At 41.5% G+C, this 21,501-nt stretch overlaps 1 protein-coding gene across 1 annotated transcript in view; it reads left to right on the top strand.

Annotated features, from left to right (window-relative positions):
* The first annotated feature begins 265 nt into the window (after nucleotides 1-265).
* The window catches only part of fgf12a (fibroblast growth factor 12a), a 61,365-nt gene continuing 40,129 nt past the window's right edge, over nucleotides 266-21,501 (top strand). Inside the window, exons 1-3 of the mRNA XM_079379759.1 lie at nucleotides 266-1,203; nucleotides 2,137-2,184; nucleotides 3,959-4,069. Of these exons, the coding sequence (XP_079235885.1) occupies nucleotides 1,008-1,203; nucleotides 2,137-2,184; nucleotides 3,959-4,069 (355 nt within the window). The 5' untranslated portion in view covers nucleotides 266-1,007. The remainder of the gene's footprint in view (nucleotides 1,204-2,136; nucleotides 2,185-3,958; nucleotides 4,070-21,501) is intronic.

Raw genomic sequence — 21,501 nt, 5'->3', positions numbered from 1 at the left:
ACAAGCAGAATCTGAACTGAGATCATTCTCTGTTACTGTATGTGCCACATTCACACATAAATAATGAGCCAGAGATGACCATACAATTCTCTCCTCTCTCTCTCTCTCTCTCTCTCTCATATATATATATATATATATTCTAACTCCTTCACTTGCTCGCTCCCGTTTACCCCTGCGAGTACCTCATACAAACCTCAATCACGTATGATTGCGTAGAGAGAGAGAGAGAGAGAGAGAGAGAGGGGATATCACACCCCATTTACTTGCTCAGTGTAACTGTGAAAGAGACAGCACTAGTCTCGATTTTACAACATTCCGCCAGGATTCGCAGTGTTCTCGCTGTGCTAGACACGGGACATTTAAATTGCAACTCGTTTTGAACAAAATAAGAAATTTCGACGTGAAGAGCAATGCAATGAACTCTAATAGAAGAACCATGAAGAGCTGTAAAATAATTTGGAGAGCCCAGATGTTCCGTGAAGTTGTGTGCGCACCGCTCATATACGCCTATAGAGCCTGAGAACGCGCGTTCTTGTGTCATGGGCTCTATTTATTATGAGGATTCATGCAAAGATATCTGGAATGAACTAGACATGTGGATCATGTAGCACTCGCTTGAAAGAGGAATTACGCGTCTGCTGTCTTCGGCACCTGGAATACCTGCCCATGGTTACCCATGTTCACATAGGACGGTTTTTAATTGTTGTTGTTTTTTTATTTAATTGTTAATATTATTGGTTTTTTTATTTTTTGCTTTTAAGACGGAGAACGGAAATATGCTTTATGTAATCGTGTGTGAAACTCACAGCCGTCTGGGTAGATCGTCTGAGAAGGGAATGAGTTTTCAGTCCTAATTCACAGGATTCTTTGGATTTTTCTCAAGGAATTGGAATGAGATCTGGCTAATTTTGCGCAGACAATACAGTCTTGTTTATTTATTATTCCCAGTTATTGCGTTAACAGCTGCACCCGTCGAACAGCTCGTTTAACTGAATAGGCTACTCGAGATGGCCGCGATCGCCAGTTCTCTGATCCGACAAAAACGCCAGGCGCGGGAATCCAACAGCGATCGGGTATCTGCCACCAAACGCCGCCCCAGTCCCAGCAAAGACCCCCGCTCTCTCTGCGAGCGACATTTCCTGGGGGTCTTCAGAAAAGTCCGCTTCTGCAGCGGCAAGAAAAGACCTGTTCGCCGGCGACCAGGTCAGTGGTGGATGCTTTTTAAGACATCAGCCCCCACCCGAAGCCTCTGCTGCAGTCTACAGCTCCGCTGGAGGAACATAGCCTATATCCTCCACTGTATTTTATATTATTTATTTATTTATGCCTCCCCAAAAAAATCCCACCTGTTTCATAGCTCACGTGCTGTCTATTGCTGTTCACCAACCGATTTGCCATCCTAGCAATCTGACTGCATTGTCGTTTTATGTTGATATATCTGATATGTTTTATTAATGTTATTATTACTGTTATCAATGAATTCAGTGGCTGACATTTTGACATTTTCATCAGAGGCTGTGTGATTGGTAAAAGAAGAAGAAAAAAAAACTTATTTTTATAGTACAACAATACAATTTAGTAATAGCCAGAATCCAGTGGCACTGCAGTGCACCAGGGCATTCTTAGATTAAATGTTTAATGGTACATGTTTGCCTGATGGAAGATCCAGTTTAAACTGGAAGCTGTTTTGAAATGTGACAGAACGATCTCGAACCAGCAACAAACAAGTGACTAGCAGGTCATACCAGCTTAAGCTGTTCAAGCTGGTGTTTACACCAATTAATACTCATTTTAGACCAGCTAGAAACCACAGCTACCATCTTAAGTTGGATTTTCCAATAGGGACTGCTTTACTGCAGTATAGGGAGGGATTGTACACTTGTTTTATTGAAGGACTTGGTCTCACTGCCCAATGAACCAATGCCCTATTGTTCTTTTTTAGCTCACATAAAATGGCACAATGCATGTGAAACGAAAGAAAAAAAAATACAAAGCTGTCCTCTCTTCCTCCTTCAAAACACCTTCTCATGATGTAGAACTAGAACATCCCCTCTTCCCAACATATGATCAGTTATTTGACGGCTGTTGCTGTAGGATTTGTCTGTAAAAATGTTGTTTTTCCTTCTCCCCCGTAAGATGCACCCTCGAAACCTCCACAGGTGTCCCGTAAGGGCGTCAGGCTAGGTCAGTAGATCAGCTTCCATCCTTGTGCTGTGTCTTCCAGTTATCCACCCCATTTCGTGCTCATGGGGGACTAGCTCCTGTCTAATGGCAGTCGCCAATGTCTGCCTTGTCCTTGTAGTATGCTTCTGACTATTGTTCTATCTCTCTGTCTTTGTGTTATTTTTATGTACAGTATGTCTTCTCCTCTCTGTCTCTTTTCTCCTTTGTACCTTCTTTACTGCCCTCTGATCCCCTTTTTTGGTCTCTACTTATTATGTTTCTGTCCCCATTATTATGTGTGCTCTGTCCTCTCTGTCTGTTTCCGTGCAGTGAGGCTCGTGTATGCTCTGTGCTGCCGATGTGTCATGTTTCTTCCGTCAGTTGTGGTGACTTAATTAGTTGAGGATACCATTCACCATTTCATGATCATGCCATCATTTATCAGCACATCCGATTGTAACTGTTTTTATTCATGAAATGGGGCAATATGGAACATTTATGGTTCAAATAAATTATATTTGCAAGTGGAAAGTATGCAAAGTGTTGACGCAAATATGACATGCATTATCTCATGCATACATCCAGGTGAACACATGCTCAAATCCACATGTGAGTGCATACATTCTTATAGGAGTAGAGACATGCATGTACATTAATCTCACAAACATATGAGGAATGTGTCCGAGTCACATTTCACCCCAAAAATCCAGTCAAAGCAGAAATATTATTTTACACAAAGACATTTTATCCCAATTTAGTGTTTTTTTATATTGTGACATTATTTCATAATAACTATGTATTTTTTTTATTTTATTTTGTAATGTAAAAATCATCCTCATTACTGTTATCTACTTAAAAAATACTTTATTACAGATCTAATATTTGGATTTACATTAAAAAGGTTTACTTTAAAAAAAGTCTCCAGATTCATTAGGAATAAGAATTTGTAATGACAGCCAACACACACACACACACACACACACACACAAAATGTAATCATCATGAACAATGTTACAGTGGGAAAAAAAAATCTTAATAGTCCTTCAACAGTCTCTATTTTTTATGCTTTATTTATTTATTGTTTGTTTGTTTTTGCTTCAGGGGAAGTATGACCTGGACATGTTTTCAAGAGATTCAGCACACACTGACCCACATACATGTATTAAACCCAAAACCTTCTCCCCAGGTTAGAGTCATTTCCTATGGGGTCCCCTATGCCAGTTTTTATTTATAGAGGTGTGGATTCTGTATGTGATTTAGTAATGTTCTTCCTAATGGATGTAGACAGGCTCGTTTGTGTGATTGATGGCCCTTCCAGCCTGTCAGAGATATTGCGTCTGCAATGGATAGATGGGCCCTAGATGAATAGCTGATCATGAACTTCATAGACATTCACAACTCTTCTGAGCTCTGGTATTGAACGCTGTGGGACTCTTCTGCATGCCAGGTCATCCATGTGGCCTCTTCACTCCTCACCTCTCAGGCCTGCCTTTAAACATTTATTGTACCTACTTGTACAGGTCACCACTCCATCTGAAAACACCTGTTATGACTACAGCTGGTCTTCTAAACTCCAGGTGTCCATAGTGAAATTGATTAATGAGGTCACAGAGAGCAAATATGCAGAGCTTTATCAATACAGCCATTCACAAGTACATTCACTGCCATCACTGGATAAGAAGTCAAGAATGTATTTAAAATAATGTATTTCTTTTGTTCACATGCTGAAACAAATTGTTGGGGTGAATTCTGACAAAAATGTGGGTTGGGGTGGGGCTGTGTGTTTATTTTCCAGAGCCGCAGCTGAAAGGCATTGTGACACGACTGTTCAGCCAGCAGGGTTTTTACCTGCAGATGCAGCCGGATGGAACCATCGATGGCATCAAGGATGAGAACAGCGACTACAGTGAGTGATTGGAACTGCACCAAATGTGCATGCAAAGCAGAGTTCATTGTACCACACTAATTGCATATAGGGGAGACCGGGGCTTGGTGTCACACATTTTACCTCAGCGAACAATCTTCAGGGTTGATTTATTTATGAAAGTCTTTTTCTGTACAATCCTTCAGCACAATACTTAAAAGGATAGTTCACCCAAAAATGAAAATTCTGTCATTAATTACTCACTCTCATGTCAGTCCAAACCTGTAAGACCTTTGTTCATCTTTGGAACACAAATTAATTATTTTTGATGAAATCCAAGAGCTCTCTGACCCTCCATAGACAGCAACACAACTGCAATGTTCCCAGGTCCAGAAACGTAACAAGGACAATGGTAAAATAGTCCATGTGTCAGCAGGGGTTCAACTGTAATTTTAAGAAGCTACGAAAATACTTTTTTGTGCACAAAGAAAAAAAAAAAAAACTGTTCTTTATTCAACAATTTTTCTCCTCCCCATCCCGTCTGCTGCGGTGCACCGCCATTTGGAGAAAGTGACACACAACTCATGTGCATGCTTCCTCTTCATGTAAACGATGCATGCGGGGGCTGACACATGTGCATGTTCAACGTAAGCAGCAGCCAGTTGTTTACATGAAGAGAAGCATGTGCATGCTACGTTTCTGGACCTGGGAACATTTCAGTTGTGCTGTCTATGGAGGGTCAGAGAGCTTTCTGAAGGGATAAAATAGTCTAGAAGGTTACTTATTTGGTATACAATTAGATTAAACATGTGTGGCATCTTTTGCACTTTACTTTCAATCGTCATAATATGTCAAAGAATAATGAACTATCAATACCTTGGCTTAATAAATGTTAATGATTTCTCACAAACATTTTATTTATTTTATTTTTTTATATTCAACAATCAATCCTGGAAAATGTTTCAGAAAAATTGATAGAAATAGGCTACTTTTCCTATCATATGATACTGATATTTATCACAATATTAATTTACCATTAATGGGGAAGAAAATGTGATAGATCTAAATGTAAATAATACATGTAAATACAGCTTTAATATAAATAAAGCTTTGATCACAATTAAACTCCAGAGTAAACTACCTTTTAATTTACGCCCCCATGAAATCCATTTGATTTTTTTCCCTGATATTGTGTTTTCTGTTAAATATTTTTATGGATTCTTGTGATTCAATACAAATTTATCATAAGAATAGTGTCTAATGAAATTAAGCAATTTAATCAATCTTTTAAAATGTAAAAAAATTAAAACAATTAATTTGCAACATTTTTATCTTTGTTAAATGAGATGCTGCACAACAGAACTGTAAAATTTTATAAAACTTGGCTGTATGATATTCCTTAAAATATTATAATATTATTATTATTAAATTGAGAATTACATTTTAGTAGTGATATTTCTGTCATAACTTCAAGTTAAAACAAACTTTTAAACCAAACTATTTTGATGGTTTGTCATGAAGATCTTTCAGTTTTAGTGTGGACTGTATTTGAAGGCAGTTTTTTGGAACATGAAGTTCATGTGTTCATGTCCTCATATATTGAGACAGCTGCTGAAACACTGCGAGCATATAACGTTTGTTTGAGTTTTTGTGTAATAGATGGAACCATGCCATTCATTTACACATAGACATGAAAAACATGCAGACATATTAGTGCATTGACTGGCTGCTATCACCTTTATTTCTGCTGTGTGGTCAGCTGTTCGATTAATATTGGACCTCTATGGAATCGTGCTAAAGTATTATCATTGCTTTTTAATTACAGGTGGTTCTTTTGAGAACCAGTAAGTTGTGGGTTTTAAACTTCTACACCAATATTTTAGAATAGACTAACAATCCCCTGTGAGGCACCAGGTTCAGAACTAATGAACTGTTCTTTCCAGGGCCCTGCAGGTCATCCCTATCCCATTCTATACCCAACAACATCTGTGTCTAAAACAGACTTTGGGGCAAAACATAAAGGGCTTCCCAAAATCCTCTAAATAGTTTTTTGATGGCTTTTGTTGGGAAGGATTTTCACTGTAGATGTATCCTCACTCATCCACGAATACTCTAGATCTGACCCACTACTACAGTAATTGTATTATTATTATTATTATTGCTTTATGTGCACAAAAATGTTTTCACAATAGTAATTTATTGATAGCTGGGGTTAGATCTAATGCAGCTTTCTTACCTTTGTTGTAACATTACTGAGTCCAGATTATACTACATGAATGGGCATGCCTGCAATTAGCATTTACCATAATACACGCCCACATAATCTCCATAAAAGGGCTCTATTCAGAACTTCTGCTGCACAGCCATTCTTCACTCTCTGCAAACATATATGTGACCCTGGATCACAAATCCAGTCATATGTTGCATGGGTATATTTGTAGCAATTGCCAACCATACATTGTATGGGCAAAATGATCAATTTTTATTTTATGCCAAAAATGATTAGGATAGTAATTAAAGATCATGTTCCATGAAGATATTTTGTACATTTCCTACTGTAAATATATCAAGTTTTGATTAGTAATATGCAATGCCAAGGACTTAATTTGGACAACTTTAAAAGCAATTTTCTCAATATTTAGATTTTTTGGCACCCTAAGATTCCAGATTTTCAAATAGTTGTATATCGGCCCTATCCTATAAATATATTTCTGTATAACACGCTTCAAATCGTCAACGACAAAAATAATATACATTTTTGCTATATTTCTTAACTGAAAATATCCCGTCTTTACCACAGAGTTCACTTGCTTATCAAATTTAAACTCCAATCGAAGACCACCCCATGGTTTCTTACTTGTTTATGTAGATTTGAGGCAGTAGCAACTAGACCGATTAGCATATGTGAGGACGGTATAATGGATGTGCCATCCATAACTTAATCTCATGGTAGCAAGTCATGAAATCACCTAACTCATCATGATTATCTGCATTCAGTGGAAGATTGAGTTGTGCAGTTGTGAATCCTCTGCATTAAAATGGTATGCAACATTGTATTTCCGGCAAATAAAACCAAGCGGAAGCATATATAAAGAAAATAAAATGGGCCCCAAAATTGAACCCTGGGGAACCCCACAAAAAGAAGCTGCAGAATCAGAAAAGTAGTTACCCAGCCATTTGAGAGCAAAACCATTTTAGAACATTTCCCCATATGCCTACCCATTGACTTAACTGATTTAAAAGGATGTCATGATCAATCGTGTTAAATGCTGCCGCAATGTCAAGAATTGATGACAGAATGGCGGTGCAGTCAGACGCAGCTCTGGGTCCCAAAAACGGTGCTTTTATGTCTTTTAATGTCATCTGTTCGTCTCCAAATAGTGTAAAATTACCGCTAACTCACAAGGAAATCACTCCAAAACACATATGGTCGCCAAAGCCTTTTGGATATCGGCAACGCATACAAACTCTAACTCTCGCCGGCGGCTACTGAGAAGCTACGAGGCCTCTGTTTACTGCTGATGCTACCCGCACAAGGCAGCGTCGCAAGCGGTGTGAGAGGACGGAAGCGTGGTAGCGCGGAGGTATACGAGCTAGGCTAAGGGCTAACCCCATAAGACCGGCTCTTCCAACACTCATGCTCTCAAACGTTCGCTCTCTGGAAAACAAACTGGACTTAATTCAACTCAGTCGGTCTACACAACATGAGGCAAGGGATTGTTGTGTGTTTGTTTTCACCGAAACATGGCTAAACGACAATATCCCGGACTCCACCATTCAGCAGCATGGGCTAACCAGCTACCGAGCGGATAGAGATTCATTACTATCTGGTAAGACCCGCGGATCTGGCTTGTGTGTGTGTATATCAACAAAGACTGGTGTAACAATGCTGCGGTATTATCAAAACACTGTTCATCGCTGGTGGAGTTTGTTTGTGAAGTGTCGACCGTTCAATCTGCCGCAGGAGTTCACGGCCATTGTTATTGTCGCGGTTTACATTCCCCCGTGTGCAAACGCTAAAGATGCGCTTCGTGAACTGTATAGCACCATTAGTGAACAACAAACAAATAACCCCGACGGCTTCATCATAGCCGGTGACTTCAACCACACAGACTGGAACATGTTTAAAGAGGCAGGCTCTGGCTCCCTGTCCGCGGTGGGCTCTGGCAGCTCCGTGTCGCAAAGAGGTGGTTGACTGGACTCTGGGTTGTCGGCACTCACATGTGGTGACCCTGGGCTGGAATCCGCTTCACCCAGGGTGGATGCTGATCCGGCGGTCCACAGCGCACAGTTGATGTAATTCTTAAGCATCCAGCACGGATCAGCTCGGGACATGAGGAAGCGGATCTCCTCATCCAGCCCGCACCAAAATCCCTCCATTAGGGTGAGGTCGTCACATGTGGCAAGATGGCAAAGATCCACAAACTCTACCACATACTCCTCCAGGTCACGTCCGTCTTGGAACAGGAAAATAGTAGCCACCGAAGCGCTGACACTCGGGCTACGTTGATTGAAGCTAGTCTGTGCTTCATACTGTTTAGGTCGGTTATTCTGTTATGTACTATCCAGGTAGGCAGACAAGACAAGGGCAGGCAGGAATATCCAAAACGAAAGGCTTTAATAACAAGAACTAGAGACGTGTAACATTAAACAATAACTGACACCAACTGAACAGAGCGGAGACTTTAAATAGGCAGTAACTAAGGCAAAACACAGGTGAAGGGGATTAACTAATAATGAGCTAACGAGGCAGATGAATAAACGAGCTAGGAACAAAACCAAATAAGGCAACACAGGAAAAGGCATACAAAACAGAAAAAGACAAAACTAAAATCCAATATCCTAACATATTTAAAACCAAAGGATCCAGTCCTGGGCCCGTATTCATAAAGATTCTAAGAATCCTCTCAGAGAGCTCCTATTTTATCTAAATTTCTAACTAGGAGTCTTATCTTAAGAGTGATTCAGGACCAATCTGAGAGCAACTCTGAGCAAGGAAAAGACAAAAACTTTTATCTTAGTGAGGAAGCAGGGCTGACCCCGTTGCTAGGAATGACACAGTCTTTTGAAGATTGTGATTGGTTGGTTGTCAAGAAGGAAATAAAAGAGCGCTTTTAAGAGTAGGGCATATTATAAGCCTTCACTTTGAAATTACATGCGTAATTTTTCCTCTCTCTCTCACACACACACACACACACACACACTATATATATGTATATATATTCTTTATTTACCATGCTGTCATACTTGTTTTATAGGAAATGAACAGATACATAGCCTATTAAGTGCTGTAACAGACCCAAATCATCACTGCTGCATAGTTGCATTTTTCCAGTTGCCAAATATGTTAATGTAGTGATTACGTCCATTTCTGGCGCTATGGCATTTCAGCGTGGTGTCTGAGATGTTAGCATGTCTTTAATAAGATCGGTCACAAACATGATCCCTGCATGATCTAATGTGTAGTGTCTTATTAACTCACTGTCATGCATTGTGTGCAACACATTTCTTCTCCCTCTTCATGTTTCGTCCATTTTCTCCACTGCTAAAGAAACTCTTAAGCCCCTTAAAAGTCCTCGTCCGTACTCCTAACAATTTTGGACCTTAAGACCTCTCTTAAGACCTCTTTTTTCTTTACTAGGATCTTTTCTTTCATTTTAAGCGGAAACACCCACATTTCTACGAATTTTCTTAGAATTTTGTTACTAGGAGCAACTCTTAGCACTAAGATTCTTCATGAATACGGGCCCAGGCTTTTTCAAAAGAGGTTGTATAGCATGTTTTAAGCAAGATGGAACTATACCATTTACTAGGCTACTATTAATAATACTAACAATGTTTGGGCCTACAACATCTAAAACTTGAAGAAGACGAGGAGAAGGAATGACATCTGATGCACAATTTGTATGTTTTTTAAACAATTGTTTATTGAATTTTATTCTGGGAACAGTTTAACAGAACAAAAAGCAGCTGTACAAATTTAGAACCCACCACAACCCATCCCATCCCCTGGTAGACTTAAAAAAAAGTAAAAAAAATAATAATACTAACAATAAATTAATTAATATTAATAGATAAATAGCAATAAAATATTTTTACAAAGATTTTAGAAAAGATGACACAACATTAAAAGCTGAATGCCATGAATTTACAGTTTTCACATTAGATCCATGTATACGAGAAGTTGAGAGTTCCATCGAGATAATGTCCAACAAATACACAGTCCAGGTTCATCTGTCCATTGTGTGAGGAGGATTCCAACTTTTTTGACTAGCAATCTTTTTGCTTCTGTGAGAGCAACTAACAGGAAACATATTTGTTGGACGAACAAGGTGAATCTAAAAATGTGTGAGAGAGAGGGGCACTCCCCAAACAAATGCCTAAAACTCCTTGGGAACAGAAATTACACTTAAGAGAAGACGACAGATTCATAAAAAACGTTTCACTGGAGTCAAGTAAACCCTATGCAGCAATTTCCAATGAATCATTTGGTGATAGGGTTTTTAGAAGACAATTTAAACATACCCCATTTCTGATCCGAAAATAAAACATGCACATCCTAATTAATATCCTTAGTCCAAACAGTTGTAATAGATAAAGGTTTGTATGAATGCTCAAGAAGAAAGAGATAGATGACTGAAGCAGAGGAGGGAGATTCCTCAGAAGGAAGGATTACTTTGCGCAAAGGGTGAACAGGCAGTTGAGAGTTCCAAGGCACCCTATATGCCCGTAGGGCCGATCTAATGCGCAAATATATAAAAAGGAGGTGCCTGGCAGATTATATTGAGTTTTGAGATTCTGGAAGGATTTTAAACCACTGTCATCATAGATGTCTGTCACAAGCTGGCTCATGGCCTGTGGCAAAAATGAGGGGACACAAACAAGAAGTATAGGCCAAAAAAGGTTGTCTTTATTGTAAATCAAAACTATTAACTTTAAACAAAGAAAAGGAACTGAGGTGTGGAAATGTCATAATGTAAGGTGTATGTAAAATGCATGGATGCGTGAATCCGTGTGTGTACATGACTGAGTGGAAAAACTAAGACATAACTATAAAGGAACAAACAAAACAGGATCATACCTGGAGGAGCAGAGAGAGAGAGAGAGAGTGGTTAGTGAAGCAGTTTAAATACCCTGAGCCCAGGTGGCTCCAATCACTAACGACGCTCCTCTGTCTGCAGGAGGAACCGCCCCTGCAAAGCAGAGGAGGGGCTGTGACACCCCCCTCCTTAAAATAAGGGTCCCACCCTCAGCCCAAAATGTGGCCCAACATATTTAAAACAAATCCAAAATTCCCCAAAATGAAAATAAATAAATAAATAAATACCAGTCCCAGCGTGTTTACTTAATAAACAGAGTGTTTATTATGAGTCCATTGCGGACAATGAAATGGAGTACTGTTTAAAAGATTATTATTGTGGAAAACAGGCCTATGCCATATTGTAACTAGTTGTGAACGTCTTTCAACATCCCTCCATGTGGAGAGGAGGTGGGTTACAATGGGACCAAACGAGATTTACACTGCCTAAGCGGAACCCCCGAAAAAAACAAGATGCTTAAATTTATACGTATAAACAATAGATTCCTCATTTGCTCTCCAAGACACAGAAGCATCAGGATCAAACCAAACTGATAAAGGGCGGAGGGAAAAGGCTTGAGCATACAGGCTAAAATTAGGGAAAGAAAGACCTGCATGTAATCTACATCGTTGTAAGGTAGTCAGTTTAATACGAGGACATTTCCCATCCCATATATATCGTGAAACACATGCATCTAGTTTGTTCCAGTAGCCAACCGGTGGAGTGTGAGGAATTATGGAAGAAAATAAATTAATACGTGGGAGAACATTCATTTTAATCACCGATATACGAACCTGAAAATAAGTAGGAAGACGAGACCGATTTTCTAAATCTGAGGATACTTTGGCTAGAATACTGTTATATTTTTTGAGACAGGACAGGACATTTCCTGTAGGGAAGAAAAACATCTATCCCCAAGTACTTAACGTTTTGAACCAATGGAATAGATATAGAAAGGGAGATGAATCAGTTTTAGAATTGAGGGGAAGTAAACATGACAATAATTTCAATAAACTCAGCAAATTTATTTCTGAATTGACTCCAAAAGTTTTCATGCTGTAACAATTTAGGGTTAAATCGCCTTTTAGTGGCACGAGATGACAGAGGGATCAAAGATAATCTGCACAAATTTAATAATGATCCGACAGAGATAAGGAACAGATATCGGCATCACGAACAGCTGAAAATAAAGAAGTAGAAATTAAAATATAGTCAATTCGCGAATAGGATTTATGAGTAGCAGAAAAGAAAGTGAAAGACTTAGCAGAAGGATTTAATAAACACCAACTATCCACCAATGAGGATGAGGTTACACATTGCCAAATTTGTCAGAACAAAAAGCTTGAGAGTGTGATTACTTTGGTCCAGATCTTGCTAGGATATGTGACATTGCAGAATTCGTATCTGCACCCAATACAATTTCAAAATCCGAAAATTTCAAGAGATACTTTGACAAAACAGAGAAAAAAGTAGGGTCAGGAGTACAAGGGGCATAAACTGAAAGCAATACAATATTCATATTATCCACTATTGTTTTTATATGTTATTCTACCATCTGTATCACAACCTTTATCTAAAATAGTCATATTTAAAGTCCTCCGCACCAATATTAGGACATCCTTGGTTTTAGTATCTGAAGATGAGTGAGATACCACTTCATAAAACTTATTATTACACCTGTGTATATCCTCCTCTTTCAAATGGGAATCTTGAACTAACACTATATCAATCATTCTTCTTCGCAAAAAAAACAGAAAACCTGTACGTTTGTGAGGTCCATTTAGGCCATTAATATTACAACTCAGAATATTAAGGTCAGTCATAGGTATCAAACAGAATTACAGCATAATGAGACAAAATACAAGTTTGAAAATGAAACCATTTGAGTCTACCATAAAACCACCCCCACCCTTCCTGTTACTATTTAAACAAACAAAACAAACACATTCCCATGAACTATGGCAGATCAAACTAAGAACAAACCGTGATCTGCCAGCACCACTTAATATGGTCCGTGGCGTCAACAAAAGCCTGCACATTACTGAAACACCAACATTAGCCCCATAGTCACAAACTGACTAGATAGTATCTCTATAAAAAAAAAGAAAGAGAGATAAAGAATACAACTAAAACAAATAAAATAACATCATAATCAGTAAGCGATACTGTATGCACAATGAAAGCTTCTACTAACTATGAATTAAGAAGTGAACATTAAAGTGAACAGTGAAAGACAGTTACCTTTATTTATATAGCGCTTTTTACAATGCAAATTGTGTCAAAGCACTGCACAATATCAAAAAAAAAAAAAAAATGGAAACCTAACCATTTAGAGTATCTCTTCTCTGATTAGACAGCAAATGTCCAGCTGAAGTTCTGATTACTGCCAGACCTGTTGAATCAAGAAATCACTTAAATAAAACGTGTCTGGCAAAGTGAAGCATGCTTAAAGAGCAACACATCATGCCGTGATCTAAAGAAACTCAAGAACAGATGAGAAACTAAATAGTTGACATGTATCAGTCTGGAAAGGGTTATAAAGCCATTTCTAAGGCTTTGGGACTCCAGCGAACCACGGTCAGAGCCATTATCCACAAATGGAGAAAACTTGGAACAGTGGTGAACCTTCCCAGGAGTGGTCAGCCTACCAAAATTACTCCAAGAGCGCAATGACGACTCATCCAGGAGGTCATAAAAGAACAATATCTAAAGGACTGCAGGCCATACTTGCCTCAGTTAAGGTCAGTGTTCATGATTCAACAATAAGAAAGAGACTGGGCAAAAATGGCATCCATGGGAGAGTTCCAAGGCAAAAGCCACTGCTGACCAAAAAGAACACAAAGGCTTGTCTCACATTTGCTAAAAAATATCTTGATTATCCCCAAGACTTTTGGGCAAATATTCTGTGGACTGATGTGACAAAAGTTGAACTTTTTGGAAGATGTGTGTCCTGTTAAATCTGGCATAAAACCAACACAGCATTTCATAAAATGAGCATCAAACCAACAGTCAAACATGGTGGTGGTAGTGTGATGGTCTGGGGCTGCTTTGCAGCTTTAGGACCTGGATGACTTGCCATAATTGATGGAACCATTAATTCTGCACTCTATAAGAAGAATCCTGAAGGAAATTGTACAGCCGTCAGTTTGTGACCTCAAGCTCAAGCGCACTTGGGTTATGCAGCAGGACAATGATCCCAAAAACACCACCTCTGAATGGCTCAAGAAAAACAAAATTAAGGTTTTGGAGTGGCCAAATCAAAGTCTGCACTTAAATATGATTGAGATGCTGTGGCACGAGCTTAAACCGTCCATTCATGCTCGAAAACCCTCCAATGTTGCTGATTTAAAACAATTCTGCAAAGAAGAGTGGGCCAAAATTCCTCCACAGTGATGTGAAAGACTCATTGCCAATTATCACAAACACTTGATTGCAGTTATTGCTGCAAAAGGTGACACAACCAGTTATTAGATTTAGGGGGCAATTTTTTTTTTCACATAGTGCCAAGCAGGTTTGGACAGCTTTTTTCCCTTAATAAATGGAATCTTTGTGTAATATTACAATTTCTTTGATCTGAATCATTCAAGTGTGACAAATATGCAAAAAAAAAAACCTAAAAAAAAAAAGCAGGAAGGGTTTTTAATTTTAAAAACTTTTTCACATTACTCTCTCTCTCTCTCTCTCATGTGAGAATGCTGTTCATGGACTTCAGTTCTGCATTTAATACAGTAATCCCCTCCAAGCTGATCTCCAAGCTCAGCCAGCTTGGAATCAGCACACCCATCTGTAATTGGATTCTAGATTTTCTGACTAACAGACCTCAGTCCGTCAAGTTAGATAACCTCTCCTCCTCCATCATCACCCTGAACACCGGCGTGCCACAGGGCTGCGTACTGAGCCCTCTCCTGTACTCCCTCTTCACCCATGACTGTGTTCCTGTTTATGGCTCCAACACCATAATCAAATTTGCAGATGACACCACGGTGGTAGGTCTGATCAAGGATGACGATGAATCAGCCTACAGGGATGAGGTGCAGCACCTGGCTGTATGGTGTGCCACCAATAATCTACAGCTAAACACCCAGAAGACAAAGGAGATCATTGTGGACTTCAGGCGGACTAGGAGTCATGCACACACACCCATCTACATCAACGGAGCTGAAGTGGAGCGTGTGTCGAGTTTCAAGTTCCTTGGCATCCACATCTCTGATGACCTCACCTGGTCCCATAACACCTCTACTCTGGTCAAAAAGGCACAGCAGCGCCTTTACTTCTTAAGGAGCCTTAAGAAAGTTCACCTGAATCCCAGGATCCTTGTGGAATTCTACCGCTGTACCATTGAGAGCATACTCACGAACTGCATCTCAGTATGGTACAGCAATTGCTCCGCATCTGACCGCAAAGCACTCCAGCGGGTGGTGAAAACTGCTCAACGGATCACCGGCACCCAGTTAACTTCCATTGAGAACATTTATTATAAGCGCTGTCTGGGCAGGGCAAGAAACATCATCAAGGATGCCTCTCACCCTAACCATGGACTTTTCACCCTCCTTCCATCCGGCAGGCGTTACAGGTGCCTACGCTCTCGCACCAGTAGGCTCAGGAAGAGCTTCTTCCCCGAAGCTGTGACACTTCTGAACGCCACACCACCAATCTAACCTGCACCTGCTTATTACTGCACTGGTCACAGTACTTTAAACACATGCATTTGCACTACTCATATTTTGCACAGACTGCACATCGTTCAAGTCATTACACTATAAACTGTTTAAAGTTGTTACTGTACAAGCACAGTAAACTATTTCTATAAAATATTGCACTACTGCTATTTTGCATAGAATACATTGTTCTATCAATACTTTGCACACTCATCCAGCTGTATTTATTTATTACCACTGTTCTCACGTTTCTGCTGTTCATAATGTGTATACATAATCTGTAATCTATATAATCTACATTGCTCTGTTCATAATGTACATACAATCCCTACACTGCACTCCTATTTTATATTCTGTATATACTCTGCTCAATACTGTATATAGCAATTCCACTGTATATTCTGTAAATCATATCTTCACTTACTCTGCACTTATATGTATATAAAACACTATATTCTTGCACTTCTGGTTAGATGCTAACTGCATTTCATTAGCTCTGTACTTGTACTCTGCATAAATGACAATAAAGTTGAATCTAATCTAATCTAATCTAATATATATATATAGATACACACGTGTATATATAGAGTGGTGTGAAATGTGTGTGTATGTACAGTGCCCTCCAAAAATATTGGAACAGTAAAGGCAAAATTGTTCTGTTGGCTGTGGAGTCAAGAACTTTACAAATATGATTAAAAGATGACTATGAGACAAAACTACAGAATGTCACATTTTATTATTAGCCGTTTCAACACATACATTTTTTACCAGCTAAGAAGTTCAGCACTTTTAGAGTTTCACCCCCCTATCTGATATGAGCATAAGTATTGGAACAGTTGCCTCACAGGTCTTTCTAAGTTGTGTCTAAGCTGTGTCCTGTTGCATTAATTCTTCAGATATTAAAAGCAGGGAATGTGTTGTATCAGTTATATCCATTACTTCTCTATTCTGAATCTTGCATTTGATGATGACACACACAAACCAGGATGAAGATGACGGAGCTGACTTTGAGAGAAAAGCAAGCAATTTGGATGCTAAAAGAAAAGAGGAAGTCAATTAGAGCTATAGCAAAAATAAAGAGCATGGAGAAATCAAGAGTTTGGAAACCACCAGCGACATCAGCAACCAACAACTATCTGATCGCCTGAGAAAACAACAGTAGTTGATGACAGACAAATAATAAAAGCTGTGAAAATGAACCGTAAAAGACTTATCTGTAGAATCACCAACAACTTCCAGAAAGCTGGGGTGATGCTCTGACAGTCTACTCTCCTCAGGAAACTTTGACACAGAATTACAGATGCTACACAGCAAGATGCAAACCTCTGACCAGCACCAAAAATAGAAAGGTTTATTGGGAAGGAATTAGAGTTTGCAAAAAAGCACAAAGGTGAGCCAGAAGAGTTTTGGAACTGTGTTTATGGACCGATGAGACAAAGATGAACCTTTATCTAAGTGGTGGGAAATCAAAAATGTGGAGAGAAAAAAAGGGAACTTCTAATGATCCCAAGCATACAGCCTCATCTGTAAAGCATGGTGGAGGTGGTGTCATGGCATGGGCATGCATGGCTGTCTCTAGAACAGGCCCTCTCAACTTTACTGATGACTTAATGTATGATGACAGTAGCAGAATGAATTTGGAAGGGTACAAAACCATCTTGCCTACCAATATTCCAGAAAATGCCACCAGATTCATTGAGAAGTGCTTCATACTGCATCAGGACAATGACCCAAAACACCCAGCCAGTTCAGTCAAGGAATTTATAAGGGCAAAGAAATGGAAAGTCTTAGATTGCCCAAGTCAATCTCCAGATTTAAATCCGATTGAACATGAATTTCACCAGCTGAAGAGGAGAGTAAAGGCAGAAACTCCCCAAAACAAACAACAATTGTAATTGGCTGCATTAAAGGCTGGGAAAAGTATTTCAAAGGATGAGACTGTCAGGGTTGTGGGGAGAAGGGATGAGGTGAGGACTCAGTACTGCAGAGAATGGGCTTTTATTAATAAAAGCCCATTCTCTGCAGTACTGAGTCCTCGTCTCGTCCTCTCCCCCCACAACCCTGACAGTGTGAACTGGCCAAAAGAGAGGACTCAGCAGAGCAATGGGCATCTTCCTGTTCCCATCTCCCTGCCCCTCCGCTCATCAGATGACTGCTCAACGCTGGAGGCTCCTTTCTCTTCGGCAAGGGGGAGCCAGTGTGAAGGATTTTGCTTACCAGTTCCTGTTAGTAGCGGAGGGACTCAACATCAGTGATGCAGAGCTCAAGGACATGTTTAACACCAGCCTTAATGAGCCTGTCCATGCCTGGGAGATGGGAATGCTGGGGATACTGTCCTTCTGGCAGTTTGTGGGGTATGTCTACCACCGTGGAGAAGAGGGTGGCCTTCCTCCTCTTGGCCCTCCTCCCATTCCCCTCACAAACCACCTAGTCCCCAGTCCTCTGATGACCCGTAAACGGAGGAGGATGAAGAATGGGCATGCTGCAGTTGCGCCCCCAGAGGTAACCCATGATGCTGCAACTATGCCCCAAGAGGCGACCGAAGACGTTGCAGTGGCCCAATTGATGGCCAAGGAAACTGCAGCACCCCTGGTGGTGGCCATAGAGGTTGCAGCACCCCTAGTGGTGGCCGACGAAACTGCAGCTCCCCCAGAGGCTGTTATGCCTCCGCCTCGCTCTCGTCGGAGGAGGAAGAGGAAGGCTTCTTCCACCCCTCAAGGCCCGGAGGCCATTCCAGAGCCCTCTGCTGGTCAGGAGACCATCTCTGAGCCTCCCAGGTACCTTGCCCTGCCAGCTCACCTTGCCCTGCCAGCTCCACCCAAGCTCCTTGCCCTGCCGGCTCCACCCAAGCTGCTTGCCCTGCTGGCTCCACCCAAGCTCCTTGCCCTGATGCCGGCGCCGCCCAAGCTCCTTGTCCTGCCGGCACCACCCAAGCTCCTGGCTCTGCGATCTGTGCTCAAGCTCCTTGTCCTGCCGGCACCGCCCAAGCTCCTTGCCCTGCAGACTCCACCCAAGCTCAAGCTCCTGGCCCTGCCGCGCCGCCCAAGCTCCTTGCTCCACCCTTGCTTCCTGTCCTGCTGGGCCCACCCTTGCTGCCTACCAAGCTGCTGGTCCCGCTCTGGCCTCCTGCCGGGGTTTCAGAGGTGCAAGAGCCCGCCTGGTCCGTCCCTCCAGCTCCCCCCTGGTCCTCAGCCAGGTCTCCTGAACGGCTGGAGCCCCACTGGTCCGTCCCTCCAGCTCCACCCTGGCCCTCAGCCAGGACTCCAGAACTGTTGGAGCCTCCCTGGCTCAACCCTCCCGTCCCACCCTGGACCATCCTAAAGACTTCCTGGGCTTAGTTACTGGCACTGGCTTGGCTTCCATGGCGTCCCTTTGGGGGAGGGGTAGTGTCAGGGTTCTGTCACTTCGGTCTAGTTTAGTCATGGTTTTGTGACGGAGCCCTGACAACTCCCTCCTTGTCTTGTTTTCTGGTGAGCGCGCGGCTTCGAGTGTGCTCGAGCTGCGTGCTCTCTTATCTGCGTGCTCTGTTTCATGTTGGGGCGTAGTGTTCGGATCCCGGCACTCCTGTCTTGTTCAGACTCTGTTCTGGTTTCGTGTCGGGGTTCGGACACTCACGCTCCAGGTTTGTTCTTGCTGGGGAGCGTGCGATTTCGAGTTCGCTCGGGCCGTGCGCTCCTCTGTGTGTGTGTTTTGTTCGGCACGCGGTTCGGTTTCGGCCGCGTGCTTTTTCTCGTTTTGTTTTGCTCTGTGTTGCACGCAGTTGGTGTTTTTTCACTGGCTGCGGGCTTTCATGTTTGTTTTTTGTGAACACGCGGCTTATGAGTCTTCTCATTAGCTGCGTGTTCCTGTCCTGTTTTGCACATGGCTAGTTATTTGTTTTGCTGGCCATGTGCTTGTGTTTTTGTTTTGTTTGAGCACATGGCTGGTCTTGTTTAGTTCTATGTGCGATGTGCTCTCATGTCAATTGTCTTGACCCCACCCACCTTGTTTCCTGATTATTAGTTAATTTGCCCCACCTGTTACCTCATTACCCTCCTCATTTGCACCCTTTATAATCACCTTGTGTTTTCAGTCCTGTGCCAGTTCGTCGTCGTATGTTCACCTGTCATGTGCTGATCCTGCCTTGCCTTGTCGTGCCCTGTCCTGCCTTGCCAAGCCTTCCAGCTGTCCTGTTTTTCCCCTACGGGGTAGTTTTGGTTGGTTTTGTTTATTTTTATTATTAATAAAAGCCCATTCTCTGCAGTACTGAGTCCTCGCCTCATCCTCTCTCCCCACAACCCTGACAGAGACCAAGAGTCTGGTGATGTCTATGGGTCACAGACTCACTGCTGTGATTGTGCGCAAGAGATCTGCAACTAAATAATAGCTTTTAATCTTTTATATCTGCCTTATGTTCAACTGTCCCAATACTTATGCTCACATCAATGAGTTGGATGAACTCTAAAAGTGGTGTTCTTTTTATTTGGTAAAACATGTATGTGTTTAAAGGCTAAGAATAAAATGTGACATTCTGTAGTTTTGTCTCATATTCATCTTTTAATCATATTTCCAAATGTCTTGACTCCACAGCCAACAGAGCAATTTTGTCTTTACTGTTCCAATACTTATGGAGGGCACTGTATGTATGGCTAGCGTTTCCCAATCCGTCACGCTGTCTCATCAGGAAAATCAGACTTGTCTATGTGATTCAATTTGCCAGGCATCTGCCCAGGTTCAGTAGCATCCTTTTATCTCTGTGGCAGGTAAATATGCCCTTGTCCTGCATGCGGAAATTGTGGTCCTATTGTGAAGGAAGCAATAGAGACTGCCTCTCCAGCTGAAATGAAAAAGGGGTTTTGCAGCCCTTATTTCATCGTACCAAAGAAAGGTGGTGGGTTACAACCAATTATAGACCTGCGGGATATGAATAGGGCCCTGCACAGGCTCCCGTTCAAGAAGCACATGTTGGCTTAGGCATACAAGTACAAGGTCTTCCCCTTCGGGCTGTCCCTATTGCCTTGTGAGTCCAGAATGGGGCAAGGCACCCCAGCATGCATTGTGTGGCTATCAAACCAGTCTGCCTTTGTAGGTTCAGCCTTTGGACTGGGGCGGTGCCATGATTACTAGGCCCCATTACCAGCATATAGACTCAGGCCCCCACTCGGTACAAATCATGGACCGGGGAGAGGGGTGTTTGTGTTGGTCCCGGCCAATGAGCCTACTTGCACCCACCCGGACATGGTTCTCTGAGCCAATGCTCCTTCCAAGAGCCCCTCACTCAGGCTAGATCCCCCTCTATGAGCCAGGCCTATGATTTGAAGTAAAGCCTCCATCAGCGAAACGTGCCTTGAGTTTGGTCTGGCATACTCTCATGTAATTGTAAGACCCCAGTCAGGCTACGTGCCCAATGATTCCACTACCCCTTTTAGGGACAAAGTGATGAACTTGCAGGCGCTGTCTCAAGACACAGCAGAGCCAGCCATATCATTGCTATGTCCAGTGCATGCTTTCCTTATTTACTTGGACCACACAAGTTTTAGAGACTTTGTTTTAAAGAACAGCTCTTTGTATGTTTTCTGGGACAGCAGAAGAGGAAGGCTGTCTCCAAATAGAGGTTGGTCCAGTGGATTGTGGATGCTATTGCCTTGATATATCAAGCACAGGGAATGTGCCATACCATTGTGGAGTTCCAGCACATGACACTGTAGCAAATTATATAGCTCAAAAAGGAATTGTATATAAATAATTACAATTAATT

Source organism: Barbus barbus, assembly GCF_936440315.1.
Source record: "Barbus barbus genome assembly, chromosome: 26".
Lineage (NCBI taxonomy): Eukaryota > Metazoa > Chordata > Actinopteri > Cypriniformes > Cyprinidae > Barbus > Barbus barbus.
Note: the sequence above shows the minus strand (reverse complement) of the source record. Positions and strands in the feature narration are given on the sequence as shown.